The 22,124-nt window shown below is 45.3% G+C and overlaps 1 protein-coding gene across 16 annotated transcripts in view; it reads left to right on the plus strand.

Annotated features, from left to right (window-relative positions):
* Window positions 1-22,124, plus strand: part of NFIA (nuclear factor I A) — a 237,751-nt gene that overhangs the window by 206,063 nt on the left and 9,564 nt on the right. For 13 of the 16 annotated variants that reach the window (XM_032446323.1, XM_032446321.1, XM_015870742.2 and 10 more), the window contains one exon: window positions 1,853-1,944. The exons of the other annotated variants lie outside the window; for them this stretch is intronic. In XM_032446323.1, the coding sequence (XP_032302214.1) occupies window positions 1,853-1,924 (72 nt within the window). In that variant the 3' untranslated portion in view covers window positions 1,925-1,944. The remainder of the gene's footprint in view (window positions 1-1,852; window positions 1,945-22,124) is intronic. 16 annotated transcript variants of the gene reach the window in all.

The following is a 22,124-nucleotide window of genomic DNA, read 5'->3' on the forward strand; positions in this document are numbered from 1 at the left end:
ACCAGCGACAGAGATGAGTCCTCTCAAACATTTGGCTTCTTTGAATTATTAAGCAAATTAACTCCACAGAAAGGCAAGGAGAACAACTCACCAAATGGACTCGGTTCACTTCTTCATTGATTTGCAGACAGGGATAACAGCCAGTGTAGCTGTTGATAATCCAACACGCAACTTGTAAAATCATTGTGGAAAAATGAATTAGTGCACTTAAAAATTCCTTTAAATCTGTGAGAGGGAAAGGTGGTCCTTGTATGTTTTTTGAGAGGGTTAGTAAAGCATTAGCTGTTTTGAAATTAAAGCTCCCATCGCCAGAAACAACTGGGAAAATCCATTGCTGGAAGACAGGAGTGCCTTATCTCCCTTCAGATCATTTAGAAACGAAGCTGTGCAGTTCCTGGGTGATGCCGGGTGACTTCTGCTGTCTCATTTAGTTGTGAGAATAAGGAGGCATCCGGAAATGTTTGTGAGATTCAGGTAGAGAGCCATGGGAAGAGTTCTGTGTTCCTGGTGACTTGGGAACCCCTCACCAAAGGGATCTGTGGGATGCCAGGAGTTTGCGTGGGCAGCCTGCGCTTTCACCAGTGGGAAATTCCCTGCAGGCAGTGGAGTACAAGGCTGTCCTTCAGCTGAAAGTCATCAGTGGGTGGTAAAGGATTTGGGAAAGTAAATGATGTGGCTCTTATCAGAACCTGTGCATCTGCTTGCAGTGGATGAGGTGGACCGTTGGGTTGGTTCAGCCTCAAACCAGAGACGCCTCCAACGCAATGAGTCCTCACCAAACATTTTGCCATAGGAAAGGCAACAGGCTTCATCTTCACAGACAGCTCAGTGTCTTCTCTGACTCTTAACTCACTGTATTTTTCTGTAATGTTGAAGCCTCAACATTATATTTAGCCTGACTGGAATTTGGCACAGAAGTTTCCTTTAGACATTGTTTCTTTCTCTCTTCATTGGGTAGTTAGATTGTCTGGGGATTTTATTCAGCAGAATGCATTCCCATAAATATATTTAAAATAGATGGAATCACTGTTGGTATTAAGGGGTCTATTTAGGTTATTTCAATTTAGATTTGAACATGCAAATACTGAACAAAGGAGAAGATTGCATGGGGGATTCTCAAATGAGAGGGAGACTGAAATGCATTGAAAGCTTTTGAATTTGGAAGTACGTGGCATTGTGGATGGTTGCAGTGGAGAATATAATGCAACAACAAGATCATTAAAGTACTTCAAGTTTGGAAGTAATCTGGGTTCTTGGCTTGCATTGCATTTAATAGCTTTACATTTATGGGAGCCATTCCAGTTTTTAAAGGCAGCTTCAGCCTTCAGACTGATTGCACTTACCACCCAGTGAAACTGCAACCCATTAATTTTTTACCGAAAGGATCTTCCTAGTTTGTCAAACACATCAAGTGAACATTTTAGAGAGTGCAGACCACAGCAGTATGGAAAGCAAAACTTTATATCGAGAGAGAATGCTGGATTAGCATGAAATAATTAGTAAGCACTTCAGTAAACTCACTGCTTTGCAACCTCTGTGAAAGACCCCATGTAGCAAAGTGAGAGCAGCGATGCATGTGCCATGCCAGGACCCCCCGCAGGCTCCCGCAGCACCTCTCCCAGCATCACGGCGCTGCCCTGTTACTGCAAGGAGCCCTGGCCCAGCTCACACGTGGCCCCCATCATTAGGGCCAAGCCTTTCCAGTGTCTAAAACCAAACTCTCGCTCTCTAAAACGTTTGCACATTTCTATGTTAAACATCTGCTTAGGTGGCTCTGAGATGGTGTGTTTTGGTGTTGTTCGTGTGCAATCTAGTGCCGCTTCCTCAACGCATGTGTCCCTTCCCTTCACAGCCTACTCGACACCCAGCACCTCCCCCGCAAACCGATTCGTCAGTGTTGGACCACGGGATCCAAGCTTTGTAAATATCCCTCAACAGACTCAGGTGGGCCGCTTTCGACTTCTCTGTATGCCTGCACCCTCTTTTTCTTCAGTGTCCTCTAACGTGTCCCCGCGGAGCCAGCTGCATTGCCGCTGTCACTTCACCCACATGGTCTCAGTAACTACAGTGAAATGTCACTTGCAGTTTGTTTGTCTGTTGTGTTTTTTTGGGCTTATGTAGCAATAACGCTGCTTCTGTGACTGGAAAGATCTCTCTTGCTTTCTGAGATACTGCTGCTAGTGCACATTTTGTTCCTCTAGGAATGAGTTTTCAGACTCTGACTCCGAGCTGTTCCCTAGACAGTGCATTTAATTGCAATTCCAAAGGAGCTGAGAGAGAGAGTCGTCAGGTAACTGTGCACCTCAGTCCCCTCCTGAACCCAATGGGAGCCTTTGCCAAAGACTTCCACATTCAGAAAAAATAGCCTCAAATTCCTGGCTGGGCATTTGCGTGGGGGTTTGAGCGAGCAGGCGGTTCTGTAATTGCGAGCACATCTGTTTCCTTACACAAAGAGAAAACAGTCCGGTGGAGGCAGGCCTATAAAGCTGGGTTAGCTGAATTCATAGACCTGCTACGGTCGAATCAGAAGCTCAAGTAAACATTTGTGTTTCTTTAGGAGAAGGACAAGGTTTAAATGTGCTTTTTCCAAGCTGTATCAAATTCCCAGGGTCGATTAAGAAAATAGCTGTTGGCAGTTTTGTTAGCAGCTAATTTGAGCCAGATGTTGAAAAAATTAAGGCAATGCTTAATATCACATTATCATGGGGGAGAAGGTATAAAAAAGTGAGTAGAAGCAGTGTTTTAGGACAACTGCAGTTTGTAGCTTGAAGTGATTGCTTAACTGTGCTACAATTCTTCCAAAGGCAGACATCAGAAATATTTGCGTCGAGGCAGCAGTGGTAACTAAAAACTAATCTTTTCGGTGACCAGCAAACTGTGGAGTACTACTTTTAGCTCTTGTAAGTTGTTTCCAGTCATCTCTGTCCATCTGCCTCATCAGCATGCAGCTTCATGGCTGTCACATCCCACAGCCCTCCTTGCTGTGATGGCAGGACCTATGCTCCTGATGGGGCACAAGACACTAAGCCCCCGAGGTGTTCAGTTTGTAGGGCTGCAGCCACCAGCCCACCAACACAATGTGTTTTCTTGCTATCTGTTCTTTGTGTACAATTTGTTAGGGGCTTTAGTTTATAGCTCTGTCGACAGCACAGGTTAAACTACATTGGATCTCCAACCTTCTCTGCATTAAATAGGGTCAAAGAAAGTACACCGGCAGCGCAGAGCAGGGCTTTAACCCATCAGGTTCTGATTTTTGTTCACACATTAACTAAACACAGCCTGCACCCCAGTTTCAGGCCTCTTCCTTTGTTCGGTTCATTTACGTGACGAGTTTTTGTGTGCCTTCAAGTTTAAATTGTATTTCTCCAGCCTTGGGAGTACACAGAAATACACTGAAGGCAGGAAGCGGGAATGGTGAGGTACGCTGCTAAAGTCCTTAAGCATTTGGTCTTTCCCTTCATAGCTCAGGAAACTTGAAACCCTTTGGAGAATGGTACGTTACCTTTTCCAGAGGGCTTGAAAAACAACTAGTTGGCAAATTGCTCGTGGAGTAGGACACAACAGCATGAAGCCTCCAAAAGTATTTTAAACTTCCTTGCATCCTGCAGCCACAGCTTCCCAGCTAAGTTTGTTGACTGTAAACTCTTCTCCTCCTTACTTATGACTTGAATCATTATAAGTGCTCTAGCCTTACTTTAGCTGCCTCTCCATAATGCAGCATAGTGAATAACAGTGCTGTAATATCGAAAACAATACTGGAGCACAGCTTTCAATTAAAGTCTAACATGCTGCAGTGGGGAACAGACTGACTCCCAGGCTCCAGCTCTGGCCACATCTCTGTGCTTCTATACATCGCTGCACCACCGCAGCCCACTTGGTACTAAATATATAATTTATCAGGGAGTAAAACTCACTACTTATTCATGAAATAACTCTGAAGTTGACCACATTTTAAATCAGAAGAGTGAGGTAAAAATACTGGCTGCAATGAGTGGGGATTTACCTAGGGTTCCTCTAAACAAAGGCGTCCTCTTGTAATACTTTATGCAGGACATTAGTGTATAAATGAGGAGGATCACTTAGGATACTTTCAAAATGAAAATATAAAAACAAATAGGGCTGCGTTATTCAAAGCAGCTGGGGTGGCTGCTTTCCATCAGGGTTTTTATAGTACATTCAGGCTGGGGTTAAAATATGGGTCCTGAGGACCCCTAGCCATCAGGCCACACAGCTCCCTTCAACAGGGGGAAGCAGCTCCTGTAACAACAAAGACCGTATCTGAACACTCCTTTTTTCGGGGTGGAGATTACGGTCCAGCTACAAGTTAGAAGGAAACATAATGATCAGCGTTTTGGTTGCTTTGATTTTCTCTTCCCATAGGCAGGTCATTGGACTATAGGCAATGGTTATACATCATAGTTATTAGACCTAAAGTGCTGCAGAAGTGCATCTGTGCACGGGGATGTGACAGTGCCGTTCTGCAGAAGTCGTGTTTCCCATACATGGGCACTCAAGGGCTTTCACAGAACACTGGAATAAAATCACAGACAAATGTACAACGCTGTGGCTGGATTTGAGCAAGGATCATTCTGTCCTGTGCTGTTTTTAAACAACCAAAAACAGTACATGCCTTTCTTAATGGGCATTATAAAAATTAGCAATAGACATTTCCATTAGCAGCGTGTTCTAATTTATGTCAGATTGCGTCAAATATAATCCCTTAAAGGAATGTTTTACAATTTATGTAATATTTTACTCAGGGAAAGGCTGTATTCCTGTATCAACAAAGGTTGTAGCCAGACTACAGCTCCGTGCAGAAGAGAACAGGAATGAAACTGATTTAAGTCAGTCGTGATTCAGTCACAACAGCCCCAGAAGGGCTGCTGGGCAGGCCTGGCTTCAGCCACTTACACATTTCTCCGTCAGTTTGCTCTTGCAGATGCTGCCTCTGCTTCCTCCATCCGTCTCTCTGCTACTGTGGTGGCTCTCCACGTAATTGTCCTATCTGGGGGGTTATTTGAATCTGAATTTCTGTTTGAGCTATTAGAAGAAACACTTGACTTGGCATCCTCTGTGTCTGTTGACAAAAAGGCACAGGTGTTGTAACCTTTGCTTGATAAATCATTTACTTTTGCTACTTGACTTGCAAGCAATATGGGGGCATCAGCTTTTTAACTACCTTTTCCATATGCAAATCAGAAATACAGTATGCCTGGGGTACACAGTCTTTAGTTTCAAAAGCAAGCTGGTCTGGGTGCCTCATGACTAAGTAATAGATATGCCTCTCATGTTGCCAAGGGCTTATAATAAGGAGAGTGGTAACGGAATGGGAAAGTACCATCACATTAATTAGGGACTGGCCTATCGATAGCAACAGAATAAAGGGCTCTGAGTAGGTTTGCTGGTATTTTTTTTTCCCTAGCCTAGTGATAAAAGTACTTGTGAAACACAGGGTATGTGCTCAGAGCTTGAACAGCTGGAAGCACCAAGCTAGCAGTGACCAGAGCTGGTGGTGTCCCTCCTTGCTCTCAGCACTGCGGGTCAATCTCTAATGCCCTCACTTTGCTCTGTAGTATGAAATTCCTTTAGGGATCATAATCACTCTGTGTGCTGCAGCTCCGCTTCCACTAAACATTGTTTACTAGGCTGAGCCCTGCTCACCACCTACGTACCCAGCATCTTCCTGGAAACTGTACTCGGGATGCTAACATCAGCTCCTGAGCAGCACCCGCCTACCCCATCTATCACTCCTACCTGCCAGGAGTCTGCAAGCCTACAGGGTGAGGGTATGGGGATGCACAGAACGCTGACCACCTCCCACTGCAGCCACTGAAGCAGAGGATCAACTGTTTTACCACCTGTGAGAAAGTGAATGGTTTTCTTCTCCGCTTAAGAGAGAAAACGCACCATATATCCTCCTGACCCGGTGCTTCAGGAAAAACCCCTCTCAAGTGTAAACTTTCTTTATATCAGATTCATCCCAGTTGGCTTCTAAAATGTAACTCAGCACAAAAAGCAAACATTTATTCCTATCCCTTTCTCTAGGAAAGGATACAAGCTATCAAAAAGAACAGAAATAGCAGTTCTACCCAGTTCTGATTTTGCAGGACCCCAAAGTTACAGCCAATGAATGCTCTGCTCCTGTGGTGGGCCCAGAACCACCTCACTACAGCAGTGCTCTGGCCAGAGCTAATCCTTTTTAATAGATCCATAACTTTGTGGAAAACTACCAGTATGAAGAGCAGCAAACTCACAAGCACAGCCATGCTTTTGCCTTAAAAAGGTACAAAAGCCCATGTGTGAAGAGTAATGCCCTGTATTAAGTTAGGGGTAAATCACTGCAGTGCAGCAAAAGGGATACTGCTTTGGCAGTCAGAGGAAATGGCTTAACTCCTCTAGAGCTGCTCCTGCTCTCCATGTTTCCTGAATTAGACAGTGCTCTTCTTCTTCTGAGCTTTTATTTTTCTCTAGAAAAAGGCCGTGTGCCTCAGGTGCATATCAAACTCTAATTGCACAGTTACTTTCTTTTTCAGAGACAAGGGAAAGACTGTTCTCCCTCCCCACAATCCCTTCAGAAAACAAACTGCAACCTGCAGTGTTTCACTGGCAGCACTTTAAAACAAAGGACACTTGGAGAAAAAATAAAAAGAGAGCTTTCTGCTGTGTCCTGTAGGTTAGCAGATGTGAGCTCCGTCAGGCGAGGGAGGGAGGGAGGCAAATTCCGGAGTAGATGGACCTTCTGTGATAACAGCCAGCCTGGCTGCCCAGGCACTTAATTTGGAGGAATGCAGTGCAGGTGATGCCCCTCAGTGAAGTGGGTGCAGGGGGGAGGCTGGGAGATGGTCCCGCAGGTAGAAGGGCAGAAAGCAAATCGCCATGTGGGATCCATGGATCAAAGTCTGCACCTTGAGCAGGGAGCTAATGCAGCTCATCTGGAGCGATCGCTCCTGCAGCTGAAACTGCACGGCTGTTCTGTGCCCAGGTTCCATTGCCACCCTATGGAAGAAAGAAACCAGTGCACACATTTTCCTTTCGACAGATGAAACATGTGCCTTGCTTCGCAGGGATTTTCTTTTTTTGCTTCTCGCTGAACCTCTGCCACGGTGCCCTGCCCTTTGCGCTGCCAGAAAAGGATGCCGAGCTGCCAGCCCCACGTTGATGGGCTTTATTAATGAGCACCACAAGCTGCCTGTCCTTTCTGCCTCCGCACCCCCCTGTGTCTCCCATTTCCCCAGCCCAGTATTGCTCACTCAGATGCATAGCACCTGCTGGCCCACAGGCAGGAAGGGCAAGGTCAGGAGTCAGTGCTGTCACTGCCGTGCACTAACAGCTGACCATCAGCTCGCCACTGCAAGCAGCTTGTGTTTGGGGGGTGCGTGTGGTTTGCACGTTGCAGGGGACGTGCAGAGAACATGAGAGGCTGCAGGAACAAGATCAGGCCTTTTATTTTGGGGGTTCTGATCGGGACTATTTATAAGCCAGGCCAGCGCTACTTGTTGCTCAGGTGACTGCTGGTGGACAGGAATACTTATCCCAAGGGCTGAATGCACCACTTGTGTTTTAGAGTGAATGAGAATGAAGAATGCTAATTTAAAAGCCCTTGTTTTAATCAGTTCAGCCCCTTGAGAGCCACATATTCCATCAGGTAACCTCTCTAGGTGAGTGCACAGGGCTTTCTTTGGAAGAAACTTAAACTGCAGAGCACTTCGAAGCAGGGGACTGACCACCCTTTGGCCTGTAGCAGCAAACATAGTGTAGGAATAACTTCTGTCCTGGATAAAGAACAGAAATTTAAAGGAACAAATCAAAGACATTTGATGTGTGGAACTCCTGCTTTCCAGAGCTGCTGAAGATGGAAGGGTCTGTGCCCTCCCAAAGCTAGCAGAGGTCTGTAGGCTTTCCATAGGGGCAATGGGATGTGAGGGCTGCCCTCCTCTGGGGCTCCTAGCAGAGCCCCAGTATCCAAAATGCCACAGGTTTTGGATTACTTGTGGGCATGTTTGGGCCCTGTGCCCTGAGGGATGCTAAATACATATAAAATGAGAGATGCAAACTGGAGATCAGAGCCAGAGCCATTGTAATGAACGTTGGAGGGTGTCATATGAGAAAGCTGTATGTGTGAGCTCTTCATTTACACTAAGTGCTTGGGCCAAAGGGCATTGAAGGAGGATGGGCTCTTACGGGCTCAAGCCCTACCCTGACCTCTGAAAGTTACAATGCAGAAGGTATCCTGCTGCACAACCATTGGCACCAAGCTGCTGGTTGTCAGGGCTGCCTTTCACCTTGCACCCAGCAAGCAGCTGTAGAGGCCTGAGCTCGATGGTGGCCTAGAGATGGCTTTAAAAAGGTGGCATTGATCTGCAGAGTGTGCACAGCTAAAGCAGTATCCATCTCTGCCAAGAACAAGCGGGTCTCAGACCCTGGGAGGCCATAAGATTTCAGATTCTACCTTTGCATTACGTTTAGGCATATTAAACTTGCTTTTGTGGAAACTAGTCAAGGAAATGTGGGCTGAGCCCTTTCCTGAGTTAAAATTGAGATGGTTCCACCATGATGGGAGCAAAGAGCCCGCACGCAGTCATGGTGCTCTTGATGTGCCCTGCTCACATAATAGCTCGGCAGCCAGCAGTCCCCAGTGCTGCACGAGTGTGAATGTGTTGCTCTGATCACAGCTGCTAATGAAGTTCAGAGTATGCTCCACAGAGAGGGGATACAAAGGTGACCAGAAATCAGGGGCACTCCCCAACTCCCATTCCCTTCACTGTCTGTTCAGCTGAGTGCACAAAGCCCGTTTAATTGAGCTTTCGTGCCGAGGGGCAGTATGAAATTTCACTCTCAAATCAGTTCTTAAAAAGCAGCAGAGAACAGTATGCCTCAAGAAGAAAGCACATGTTGCACTATAAAGGTAAAGGTTCATAGAAGACTTCCCAGCACCATCATGTGGCCTTATCTTCAAAGTGGGCTGGAGCCAAATCAGTCCAGAAGTGCCTGGGTTGCTCCTCAGCAGGGGAGATCCTTTTTCCTGTGCTTTTTCTCCCTCCTCCTCATAGGCTCCAGTGAGCAGTTCAGATTTTCTTTATTTTTATTATTTTTTTTTATTTTTTGGAAACTAACACTAAGCATCCTATTTCCAATAGATATAACATGCAATTATTTACAATGGACATAGACAAATTTCCCAAACTAAGCAATTAAACTTACTGCATTTTTCCTCTCCTTACAATAAACAGGAAGCCTGCATGTAAGGCACCCTTTCTGTGGGTTTTATGGCCGTTACTTATGTTCCACAGTAGGGGAGAAGGGAGAGAAGAAGTAAGTGTGGGCCTGGTGGGAAGAGTTGGCAAATGCAGAAATATGATGAATGAGCTGGAGAGATTTAATTTCTTCCTAAATTCTCCACAAGCTGTGTAACCTTTCTTTAGCTAAACAATTACTCTAAAAGGCAATGATTTTCTGCGTTTTCATTGAAAAGTCTTCTTAATAACAATGGCCTATGTTCTGCTTCTTGAAGAACTTATGCCAAAAAAACAGTTTTCTTTTTTCCATTCAGCAGGAAACTGTCTTTTATTTTTTCGGACTCATATTCCCCACTAGCATGGATTTACAAGGCCTACCACTTATTGCACAGGGTGGGAAGAAGCTTCCCCTCTGGCCAAATCATTTTGGTCCATCTCCTCTACGGGGATTCTCGCATATTCCTCGGAAGAGGAGTGCAGCCACTGTCAGAGACACAATACTAGACCCCAGTGGCCATTTAGCCTGACAAGAAGTGACAGTTCCTATCAGTACGTGGGAGGGGGCTCCCAGATTTGTTTGTCAGTGGGCAAGTGGCTGTGGCAGGGGTTGCATTCAGAGGAGAGAGCCAGTACTGACCTCTGTGGAGTGCAGGAGGCAGTCACCAGATCGCTCAGGCTCAGGATTCTCAGCCCTGGGCAGGCTGCACACTTTGGGACTGTGCCCTCCAGTCAAACAGGGTGCTGGTCCTCATGGAGCCACACGGCTCTGGGACTAACAGCAGGCTGCAGGGACTTGGGACATGCAGCCAGCATGCGTAGAGCATTTTCCTCCCGCAGAGTTGCACGCTTTTTCAGATGCGTGCATGCACACACACAAATCAAAGCTAGGAGTATAAGGCCAGATGATAGCTATGTACTCTCACCGCTTTTACTTGACGTAGCTGGTTTCCTGCCGCCCCCGCCCGCCCCGGCCTCCATTGCAGATAATGCTGTATTGGATTAGTCTGCCTCGCTGCTGCATCAGGTCCCAGATCAATTTATTGACTCTGTCAGAGTGGCTACTACAGTAATTGTTACAAGAGCAGAATGGAAAGCAAGAATGTGTCCACATAAAATATAAAAATGACGTTTTGTTCTTTCGCTCCTCTTTTGCCCTATAGATCTTTATGTGTTTACACAGTGGAGAGCACTTTACTTAAGTTAATCAGCTCCTTCTACATTATTAATTGCGACAGTTAGGGTGCTACACGGAGGCAAACGTATTATTGAGAACATTGATCTCACGCTCACGGTGTGGACCTGAGTAGATTTTGCATTCCTCCCCTTCTTTTGCAACTGCTTTAGGATACCATCAAATCATATTTCCCTGACTGACAATACTCCATCAATACAATTGATTTCAGGGAGGGGCAGAGAGGAGCTCATGAGAATGAAAGGAGCTCATAGACCTCAAGTGTCTTCTGCAGGCTCAGAGAGGGGTTGTTGGAAGTTGGTAATCAGGATAATTACATGCCTGGCCTGATTTCTCTGTTTGGTAAAGAGCACTCATTTAAGGGCTGAAGTTTCCTGAGTGTTGAAGATTTGCAGAGGTGGCATGATGAGACCTTTTAAAATGCATCTAGAATGTATACCCTTAAAAAAGACATACTGACTTTTTACAAGGGTTTTGGAAGCGCCTTTGAAAGACATTTCATGAAAGTTCAGCTTTCGCAGATGATACCTATACGAGCCCTATAAATTCCACCCAGCCTGACAAACTCCAGGAGGTGTCACATGTGACCTGGATGGAAAAGGTCAGCAGCTGAATTTATGGCTTTTGCATTTACTGGAACATTAAGATTTTTGCCAACTGCCATATATACTTTTTAACAATTCTGCAATCAAAGGATCGGGGCCACAATGTACAGTGAAGGTCAAAAACTAAAGGCCGCAGTCCCTACATGCTTCTCAATGGATAGGCATTACAGTTTCTTCTGTTCGAAGAGTCACCTTTGCTTAATGGCCTTTGCAGGAAGTTCAGGCAATATATAAGCTTCAGAAGGGAACATCTTACAAAACAGACTGTCTTGCTCTGAAATTAATGGTAAATTCCTTAAGAAGGGACCAAAAGATGAGAAGCAAAAGGCAGTTTGCAGCAGATTGAATCTTTGCAAACCAGTGATCACCACCTCTCATTGGACCATCCTACTCCAATGTGAGAGTATGTAGGGAAGGATTTGGGCTTCAAAAGGAACACAACAAAACGATACAGCAAAACGACTGTCAGCTTGTTTAAAATTGCTTGTGTTTTCAGTTTAACAAAGATGTTGTTCTTAGTGAGGATTACTAGCTGCATGCCAAGATTTGGCTTCCAAATCTTACCTGGCTGTAGTGTGATCAGTTCAGAACAGGTAAGGGTATTGCTTTGGCAGTTGCCTTTGTAGCATAGCCAGAGATAGAACAGGAGAAAAATAGTCCAATAAGAATGAATCTTAAACAGGAGAAAAATAGTCCAATAAGAATTAATCTTAAAAAAAAATAAAATAAAAATCTAATATTAAGAAATAAAGAGGCTGAATGTATCTTGTCAGCTTAACTATGTAGCCTTTAGTTACTTTAGTTATTAATATCCATTTTTCAAGACCATACTGACACCATAATCATAATATTTTCAGGCAGCTTCACTTACATGAGCCACTCTTGCATCATCTACACAAATAATAGTTGTTACACAAGAAGAGATGCAGATAAATATGTTTCAGAAGCCAATCAAATGTAATTTTATTTATGAGACATAAAGAAGAAAATATCACTATGGATAAAAAGCAGCCACCTCTGAGGCTGAACATTAGAATCTCTGCATTGCTTGAAACAGCTTTACACAACTTCAGCTATCCTTCTGTGCTTTCTGCCACAACTGCACCTTCTTAAGTGTAACAACAGAAGAAGGCATCTTAAAAAAAATAGGTTACCCAATTTGCATGTGGCATTTGTGGGTTACTTCAGCCCTGCTAGGCAGGGGGGTTGGCACTACATGATCCTTGAGGTCCCTTCCAACCCGGGTCATTCTGTGATTCTGTGTGATTCTGTGCAAGTCCTAAGCAATGAGAAATGAGATTTTTCAGGAACTCATAATATTTCTAATTTGGCTTTCTTCCCTTCCCGTTTTCATTCTCCTTTTCCTTCTCCTTTTCCATCTCCTTTTCTTTTTCCTTGTCCTTTTCCATTTCCTTCTCCTTTCCCTTTTTCCTATTTCCTTTTTTTTCCCTTCATTTTCTTCTTTTTCTTTTTCTTCTTCTTTTTTTTTTTCCTTTTTTTTTTTCCCCCTTTTTTTCAAGTACGTCTTTTGTATTCTTTTGGGTTAAAGATCACATCTGTAATCTGTGATATTGGACCTGACTAACGCTGATGAGAGCCGGAGATGTAAGATTTGCTATTGGCAGGAGTTTGTTTTAGAAATGCAATAATCTTTTTGTTTAATTGTGTTTAAGTTCTGCTTACAGATATGCACAATAGAATAAACCCGGTCTTTCGCAAATAAATGAGCTAAACGATAACATTCACATTAACTGTGTAGGGAGGGCTGGAACCACACTGGTTGTGTATCACTGCACTTTTCTTTTGTGGCTACAGGTATTATCTCTCAGCGATTCCAAAGCAGTTTTCCTTGATGTAGAGGTGGGTTTAGTTTTGGGGTTTCCCCGGTTTTCTTTTCTCACAAGGCTCGGTCTGAAGCTTCAGGACAGGTTGTGTTCTACCCCTCGTGTTCCACCCCTCTCATTCCCGGTCAGGGGGAGCTCCGCAGGCTCCTGATAAACTCTTTGTGCTGGGAACAGCAGTACGAGGGCAGATTCTGGCCCAGTAATTGCAGCTGCTTTATCACTTCTGTTGATGTTGCTTGAGTCAAAACAGAGCTCAGGTCCTCCTGCGGCGGCTGGAGGCTTTTCAGAAATATGAGGAGTAAAAGTAGTAACATGCAAAAAAAAAAAAAACGGGGAGGAGAGCTATAATTCTCAGTACAATGGAGCAGCTTACTGACTGAGTACAAAGAGCCACTTCTGTACAGTCTGTTTTCAGAGAAAAGCCCCACATTCGGCAACTCATAAAAGCGAAGAGACACCTTTTGATTTTAAGTTCAAGGTTTACACTGGCAATTTTGTCTGTTTTCTCTGTTAGTATTAATTAAATTGAGATAGTTTAATTAGTCTTACTAAATTTGATCATTAGTAGCAATTCATTCTGCCTGCCATACTGCACAAATATGATGAAGCAGAAGTAACTAAATTGTTTAATTTCTTCTCAATTAGTGATTCTGCACTCCACCATCACTGGCATCTGCCATATGTGTGAAAATCACACTGCTGTAGGCCAACACCCAACCACATCTCAGGCGTCCTACTGCATTTAAGGCAGATAACACAGTGGAGGAGGATTTTGCCCTCCTTGCTCTGGTCACCCAGATCCTGTGACACCCCACCCTGCTGGACAGGGCCACCATGTCCCCAGCCACCAGGTCACCACCACGTAATGTGAGAAGCTGTGGCATCACCGCCGGCCCTGCATGCCCAGAGCGCAAAATGCTGAGCCCAGGGATTGTGCGTGGCCTTGAACTTTTCTTAGAGCAGTTTGTTCAGTTTAGCGAAGTACAAAGCATCAGGAGAAATGCAGACATCAAAAGTTCTTGCATTCAGGAGGCTTGTTTTGTTCAGCTCAATGCTTTCTCGGTTTTCCTTTCTAAGGAGAGGTTTGGGAAGGGGGGTTCGCTGCTGAATTGATTCATTATTCCTCCAGCTCAGTGTCTAATTTTGAGGTCAATGTGGCAAAAACTCCAAAGTTGCCTCTGTGTCCCTATTCTGGCCGTGTTAATTTGGGGATGGTTTGTGTCTCCTTGCCCAGCACTCCTCAGACCTGCCCAAATCCTGACTCCTCTTTCTGAGGGCTCACATTCATCCTTTCTCTGCCCATTTCTGAAAGGTCACCTCAGACCCCTCGCCCCCCATTCCCACGTCTGCCCGTCCATCTGCACAGCCCTCCCCTCCCAGCCCCGCTGCCCCTAGCCCGCACGTCCCACTTCTTGCTCTGCCTGTATGCGCTGCTCGTGCTGTCTTGGCTTCCCGGCAGCACACCGTGACTGCTCATTTGTCTGCTTCACCCACAAGCAGTCGGTGCCGGGCAGACACCAGGCACCAAAGGCTTTTGGGAGGATTTCAGAGGCTGGTGCAGACCACTCTCCCCCTCCAGTCCAGGTTATTATTTCCCCCACGCACTCTTTCCTCTCGCTCCGTGTGTGCTAAAAAGACTCTCAGGGCAAGCCAGAAAAGCATCTCAGAACTGCCTTTAGTACCCCAGGCTGTCCAAAGCAGAGAGCTGAGACTTTGCTGCAGCACAGCCCATCCCCATGCTGCAGGGCTGCTGCTGGGGGGCTGAGAGAAGCATCCTGGGGGCAAAAACCCCAAGTTTGGGTGTGCAGGGTGTATGTGTGTGTGTGTGTGTGTGTGTGTGTGCGTGCGCACATGCGCCCACTCAGGCTGTCTCACTGCAAATGGAGCTTGGGAGGCCCAGACTGGGGGTTGATTTTTTTTGGATGACTTTCCCTGATTGTCTAAAGCAATAAAAGTAACGAAGTTCTGGGGGAAATGGCGGCTGTGGGGAGATTATTTTTGCAGTCCTGATGCAGGCAAAACTCCTGAGGCTCCAGGAGAGCTTTGCTTGCCTGAGGACTGCAGGAACTGGCTTAAATTGAATAAAACTGTAAGTACAGTATGGGGGACTCGGTAACAAGGAGTTCTGCAAAAGCAACAAAACCAGAGAGCACAATGAAGAATGGAGCGGGTTACGCCGCGGTGAAAGTATGTACTGGTTGTTATAACACCGTGCCTCCAGAATAAATTATGTCCCTTTAAAAAGTAATACTTTAACTGTGGGGCTATATAGAGACAATTAAGACGATATTGTTCTCCTCATTTCCCTGCCCCCCTCCTTCCTCCCTCTCTCTGCAGTAGCTCTGTGGAAACTTTTAATGCTGCAGCTTGAAACTTGGGCCTCTGGGTCTAAAATGCCTGAGAAAGCACTGCGGGCTCTAACTGTAAAACATTCCTTCGGCGGGCCCTGGAAACAGGGCGCGCTGGCGCAGGCGAAGTTCAGAGGGATCACATGTAAATGAGGGCTGGCTATAGACTCCCGAGGAGCGTTTTATTTCGCTTAAACCTGAACTTGAACTTGTAAACGCGCTGCCGGCGCGGGGCCGGGCAGCAGGCAGCAGTGTGGGACCTGCGGGGCCTACAGGGCCCGTAGGGCTGGGGGCTCTCAGTGGCTGGAGCCCCCTCATGGCACAATGTGAGGCCGGGGGAGATGGCAGCAAGTTGACCGAGGCCTGGCTCAGTTTTGCTGTCAGAAGGAGGGGGCAAAGGGGGGGGATCTACTTGCACGCTTTATTGGACAGAGGGAAGGAAATAAGTGAGGTTTTACTGCAGAGCCGTTGCATTTCTTCGTAAATTGAAGTGTGCTTCCAGCAGAATTAAATACAGGGCGGTCTAAACAGTGAGGCGGAAAGAATACAAAAGTTAAACACCCCTTCACAGAGTATTTACTTTCAGATCTTAAGAGCAAACGTAAACCACAGGGCAGTTATTAAAGCCTCTTTTTTGCTCCTTTGGCCAAACGTGCCCTGATTCTTGCTCTTCCCCTGCACCGGCAGAGCAGCAATAGGTGAGGGTGCACCTTCCCAGCAGCTTGCAGGGACACGTTTGGGTCATTTCGGATGACTCCCAAACAATTTTGGCCGTGTCTGTAGCAAAACTTTGAAAGGATGAATGGGCAAAAAAAAAAAAAAAATCTTTTTGGCAGTTATTCAGGAAATATCTACAAAGATGTCCTTTCTGGAGCAAGTTATTATTTCAGGGATTGTGTTAGGATCATTTTTATCCTGTGACAGCGCATAAAGAGACCAGGACAGAGCAATGAGGTCTGGCAGAGCTAAAATCCCTTCTGTGTGTGTGAGGTTATATAGTTTATCAATGCAGAAACCACTGCGGGCTTTGCAAAGTAAACAGCTGGCTTGGTTCTGCGTGCGGCACTTCGGAGTTGTCTGTGGGATTTAAATGGCTGGGCTGCAATTTGGGGAGTAGTGTGAATATATGTATTTTTTCTTCTAAACGTGTCAAAAGGGTTTTGCAGCCGTTTGTTTTCTTAGCTCTTTTATTTGTTGCAATTTTCCTTTCTGTTTCATTTTGGTTTATTTTGCTTTTGCAAACATCTTCACTGCCACCAGCAAGTCTACAAATGAAAAAGAAAAAAGTTTCTATCCCGATCAGAGTACCTTATGGCAGCGACAAATATCAGAGAAAGCCATCGTCTCTCTCAAAGATTTCATCTCACCATCCACTTAATCCGCTTGCTGTACCTCAGATCTCAAGTAACTTTCATACTGTGGGCTCACTTTAATGGATAGAATCTATTTTTCATGAAAAAGCAGGAAATAAGCTGTCTTTCGTACAAAGATTTACAAAATGTAATCATTGTTGAAATATTCTCTTTGAACTGCCTTGTCCGCAGGGGTGTCTGGCTCCCAATACCCCCGTTTCTTTAGAACACCCTTACAAGTTCTTCTGGTAGATCAGGTACACTGGTGGTTCTGGTCTTTGATGTCTTGAATGAATGAAAGAAAAGCATAATAAAAGAGAGCTGTTGATCAAGCATAAAATACTCTTTAAGCTGACAGAATGGCAGAGTTAACACATTCTAAGCTGCTTTTAGGTTTTTCCTTTTTTCCTCACATTTTCCTGTGCTTTGTGTACAGTGGGGGTTTTTATTTTTTGAAAAGTCTCTGATCTATGTAGTATGCCGTCCTCTAACAAAAACCAAAATGGGATTGTTTCTCTCTCTCTTTCTCCCTTTCTTTTCTTTTTTTTTTTTTTTTTTTTTTTTTTTTTTTTTTTTTTTTTTTTTTTTTTTTAACAGCAAGGGTTACGGTTTAGCGTAACTGCCACAAGCTTTCGGTGCACACCACGAAGTTTAGAAGTTGTCCTGCAGCTTTCCAAGTCCATTTACTAATAACTAAACGAGTTCATTCCCTTAACCGTGCAGAAAGCTGGGGGCAAAACCTTAACTCACAAAATGTTCCCAAACTGAAATGAAGATCTTCTGTCCAAAAGCAAAACTGCAAACTGAGAGAGTGACATAAAAATGACCTCACTGTGAGAGAACTTTCTTTAAGTCGGAGAAAAGGAAAAGTTTTTCTTCCTGTAGATCTAATTTAGATTTTAAGTTCCCATACATTATTTATACATCATATTCAAAGTGCCAGCCTACTCTGCTCGCTGGATTACATTTCAGACATTTGCCATTGATAAGTCTTTGCTGTATTATGTTCAGACTAAATGCGAATATGTCATAGCGCAGTCAATCTTTAATCCACTGAGCTTCAGGTTTGGGCAGCAGGGGGTCCAGCACTGAGAGCATTGCTTTATACTTGGGAAACATCTGGGGCCAGCTGGGACACTTCACTGGAACATTCAGATGTCTGGAACAACAGCAGGAGTTACTGTATGAGTGTGTTTTCATAGGTTTGGGAGGGTTTGGGGTGACTTAGTAGAAAACAAGAGCTATTCCCAACTTGAGGTTTGAACCCAAGCAGCAGTCTTGCCCAAAGTGAGCTTGTTGGTCCCAGGAGACAAGTGGTTTGGACTACTATACATTTTTAATAGTCAGCAGGCAGAAGTCTGTATTACAGAATTATTGCATATAATTTAATGCAGTTTGCCACAATTGGCATTCTCACAAAAGCTATTGGATGCAGAGCTACTGTGCACAACGCCTGGAGACTAGTGTCCCTCACGGGACGAGCTTTATCTTCCTCGAGACAGTATGAATGTGCTCGTCGTGGGGAGTGCGACTCTCCTGGGTTTGGGTTTTGGACAACCAGAAGATTCACTCACTGTTTTATGTCCCTTTAGGGATGACCAACACGCTACTTACGTCTTTTTTGGTATTCCATTTTGGAAAATATAATTACTAAATAATTAATCCCAGCTCTAAGAAAATAACTTGCATAGGCACAAAGGTGACCTTGTCTTCGATATCCACCTTTTGGTTTGCACAGTAGGATCGAGTTTCATGCCTGAAGAAACTCTGGAGAAACCAATATACAAGGGGGAAGAGTACAGGCACGGGGAAGGGGATGCGGATGCTGCATCGGCCAGAGCCCTCGCTCCAGAAGCTGAATTGACACAAACTCTGCTCACCCTGGCAGCCCTCCTGAAAGCACATCAAAGCCCCTGCTCCAGCCTCTTCCTTTCAAGTGACCTGCCATGGGGAAGGGCCCCGCCGGCACCTTTCATAAGGTGATGTCTAATGGACCATTTCGCTACCTCACTGTTTACATTCTCGCTTTATCTTTGAAACAAGAAGGACTCGTTACCCTGATGCACCATCCTGGGGTTAATGTTTCAGAGTGCCTTGAAGTTCTTGCAGTGACGGAAATGTCAGCCCCAAACAAAACAGTCTGATGCACTGTGATGAAACTGCACAGGTGCCCGACGGCTGTGGCTCAGGTTTGGCTCTACTTCTCAAACAGCCCCTTTGCCGGCAAGCTCCAAAGCTGCACAGTTTTTAAATTTGGGCTCTTATCAAAGGTGGATTTCCCGTCCCGGACGGCACAGTGATAACTTGCTGCAGCCGTGCCAAGAGCAGCAACGGCCGCGGTACAGCAGAAAGCGTGTTTGAAGTTCCAAGCCCAGCCACCGCCGGCCAACAGAACGGACCTGGGCCATCAAGAAAAGGGCCAGCGAAGGGTCCTAGCCTGAAGTGGAGGAGGTGAAGAAAAATCTCCAGTGTGTAGAGTTTGTCAGAGTTTCAACTGTGTGAATGTCCTTAAATAACCCACATCGCCCGGAGAAATAAGCCAACTGTCACACCCAGTTCTGGATTCCACATTAACAACCTCCTTCCGCAGCATTAAACTTTGCCCTTGAGGACTTTTGTTTAACTTTTTAATTTGAAAAACAGATAGGGCCACTTTACAGCCTTCACTTTTTGCGTGAACTGAAAGGCCTCATTGTTAGCGCAGGGGATGTGCAGGTAGAGAGGTAAATTTAACAAGTTTTTGTTTGATTGTCTTTCGGTTTGAAAACCTGTGGACTGCAATAACGGTGAGGCTCAGGAGCTGGGGGTAAAGTGCATCGTGCAGGAAGGCTGCTGGAAGAAGATTCTTATAAACAGTGGTCCTGTTTCAGTGCTCTTGACGCAGGCAGAAACTGTACTGAAGTGAATGAGGCACTTTCAGCCTTCCTCTTTTAAATATCCTGAATCGCAGAGTGTTTCCTTGCTGTTCTGCCGATACAAAGGACTCGATTGTCAGAAGTTGCTGGAGGATTTTTGTGTGTCTGTGCTATCTTCAGAACAGCATAAGAAACAAATAGACTCCGCTATCAAAGACACGTAATTGCCATTTCAGACTTCCTGTTTAGGATTCAGTCAAGTAGATATTGTTTATGGTTCATAAAACCTTACTACTGTGAGGATTCTCAGATACTGGCAGCACAGAGTTTCAACTTTCATGGTGCTGTAAATTAGGAAAAAAAAGAAAAAAAGAAAAGTAAAAAAAAGAAAAAAAAGTGTAATAATGCTCCTCCGAGAACAGTAAAATAGAGCTCTGCAATGGTTAAATGGAATTTTATAAGCACATTCGGTGTGGAACTGTTTTGCATTACATGAGTTGAATACCTTAGAGATGACACACATCTGCAGGCACTTTATTAAATCCTTAGTCAGCACTTTTCGACCTGATGAGATTACTTCTTCATTTGACTGGAGAAAGGGAAGCGACGATCTCGTGCTGGACTGCAGAATTCTTTCTGATGTTTCACCTTGAGTGCTGGGAAGGACGCAGGATGCTTCGCAAGACGGTGTGCACCCACACTGAGTGGCAACCTCAGCTCCAGCACATTCACTGAGCTCTGAACTCAGGGGTAGAACACTACCGCAAAGTAAATAGAGAGGAAATAAAACACCATCTCTTTTATGAAAATGCCAGGAGATCGTATCATCCTGACTGTATTGCGATAGCGCACATGATTTAAATGGAGATTTTAAATTAAGAAAGGCAATACGCTGTTCTCTGGCTGGGCGCAGACGGATAGATTACAGAATGTGAAGGGGTTGGGCGGGAGAGCCCCACTCGCACCCCACAAGGAGGCAAAAAAAGAAGGCAGCGATCCCAGCGTACAGACCTGGGCCATGTTCCTCCCTGAGGCCCCTAACCATGCACACTTTTTCAGAGCTCCAGTCTTCGTGCACTTCCCGGGCATCCTATTGAGGCACAGAGGTCCCTCTCGCCTTACGGAAAGTTTCACAGGTGCTTCAAAGGGACAATGGAGCTCTTCAGACCTAATCCAGGAAGACTTAGACATGTATAGAAGGCTTGAGGGGGATATGAGATCTTAATATTAAAATGATTAGTCGAAAAGGAGGATCATTCTGCGTGTGCGTTTCAGCTGTAAGAGGCTCTAAATTAAAACGGTATCCTGAGAGCAGTGCCGGTGGGATCTGATGAGTAAATGCACTCTCTGTCTCGCTGTTCTGCTGCCTCAGCCCATAAAACATTTCATCAAAGCTGAGCTGCAGGAACAGCCAGCGCAGTGCAGCTGTTTGCGAGGGACTCGGAGTTTGGCTCCTTTAAAAGCAGCTTTTCAGTAAAGTCGGTGCAGAGCCCCTGCACAGAAGTTTAAAAAATATGCACGCGGTTGGATTTGATCCCGTAAGGGTTAATTAAGTTTTGCATCGGCATTAAGGCTGAGCGGTGTCTGCAGGAGTCATATTGACACCCCGGTGCATGGTAACTCTACTCCTTTATTGACATGTTGCTAGTCAAGAGCACAATAGCACTCTGTGTCTGCAAATCATTGCTAAAATCATCTCGAGGAAAAAAAAAAAGTTTGAAAGCCTAACGTGAGACAAAGGCCCCAGAGCTGCACTGCGCAGCGAAAAACTCCGGAGTCAGCAACTTCTATTGATTAAAAACTAACCTTTAAAGTAACTCTCCGAGTGTGTGGTTAGCATTTAAATTTAAACATGTCATGAGTTGATTTGTGTTACTGAATACCGACTCAGAAGGAGTTACATTCACATCAGATTTTTTTTTTTTTCTTTTTCTAATTCCCTTAAGCAGCTAAAGTATTTCATGAAATGTCAATAGGGCAGGGGAGGAAAAAAAAGGTGTTTTGGAGGGAGGGGACTCGCGCCGGGCCGCGCCGTTTCTTTTCCCATGCAAATAGTCACCCCAAAAAGAAAAGTGTGGGGAGCGAAACACAATAATTAGGCCTTTGTCTAACTTTCCCAAGTGCCAGAGAAAGACAGATTAATTAAATATACAACAGTGTTGGTTTTTGGAGTGGGGGTCTCTCTCACTGTGTAGGTCATAAATTAGGCAGAATAAATACTTCAATGTGTGTGCAGCGGGGCTGCTACGTCAGAGCGGCTGGCGGGCAGTGGGAGGGCGCAGCGCGGCTCTTGCTAATGATAGTCACGTCTGGGGCTGTCTGGTTGCTGCTAGCAACGAGACATGATGTAACACCAGGATGAACTTGAACTTGGGGGACTTGAAAAGGGAACAATAGACCAGAGCAATCAATAAAGCCTATTTCAGTGAAGGATTACAGAGCCGCTCTGGGGTAACCTTGTCTGCAAGGCGCAGGCTGAATAGCAAGATGCGTGAAGGAGCGCCGGGCCATGGGGGAGTGCGGCCGCGCGGGATGGCCGGACAGCCAGTAGGATGGAGGCACGCAGCCCCTGTCGGCGGTGCTCGGCCTGCGTGCAGCCCTGAGGCCAGGCCCGGCGGAGATGCGATGGGCGCACAGCCTTGCACCGAGCCTGCTCACGGCACACACTCTCACCTCGCTGCACACTCTCTCT

Source organism: Coturnix japonica, chromosome 8 (genome assembly GCF_001577835.2).
Source record: "Coturnix japonica isolate 7356 chromosome 8, Coturnix japonica 2.1, whole genome shotgun sequence".
NCBI lineage: Eukaryota > Metazoa > Chordata > Aves > Galliformes > Phasianidae > Coturnix > Coturnix japonica.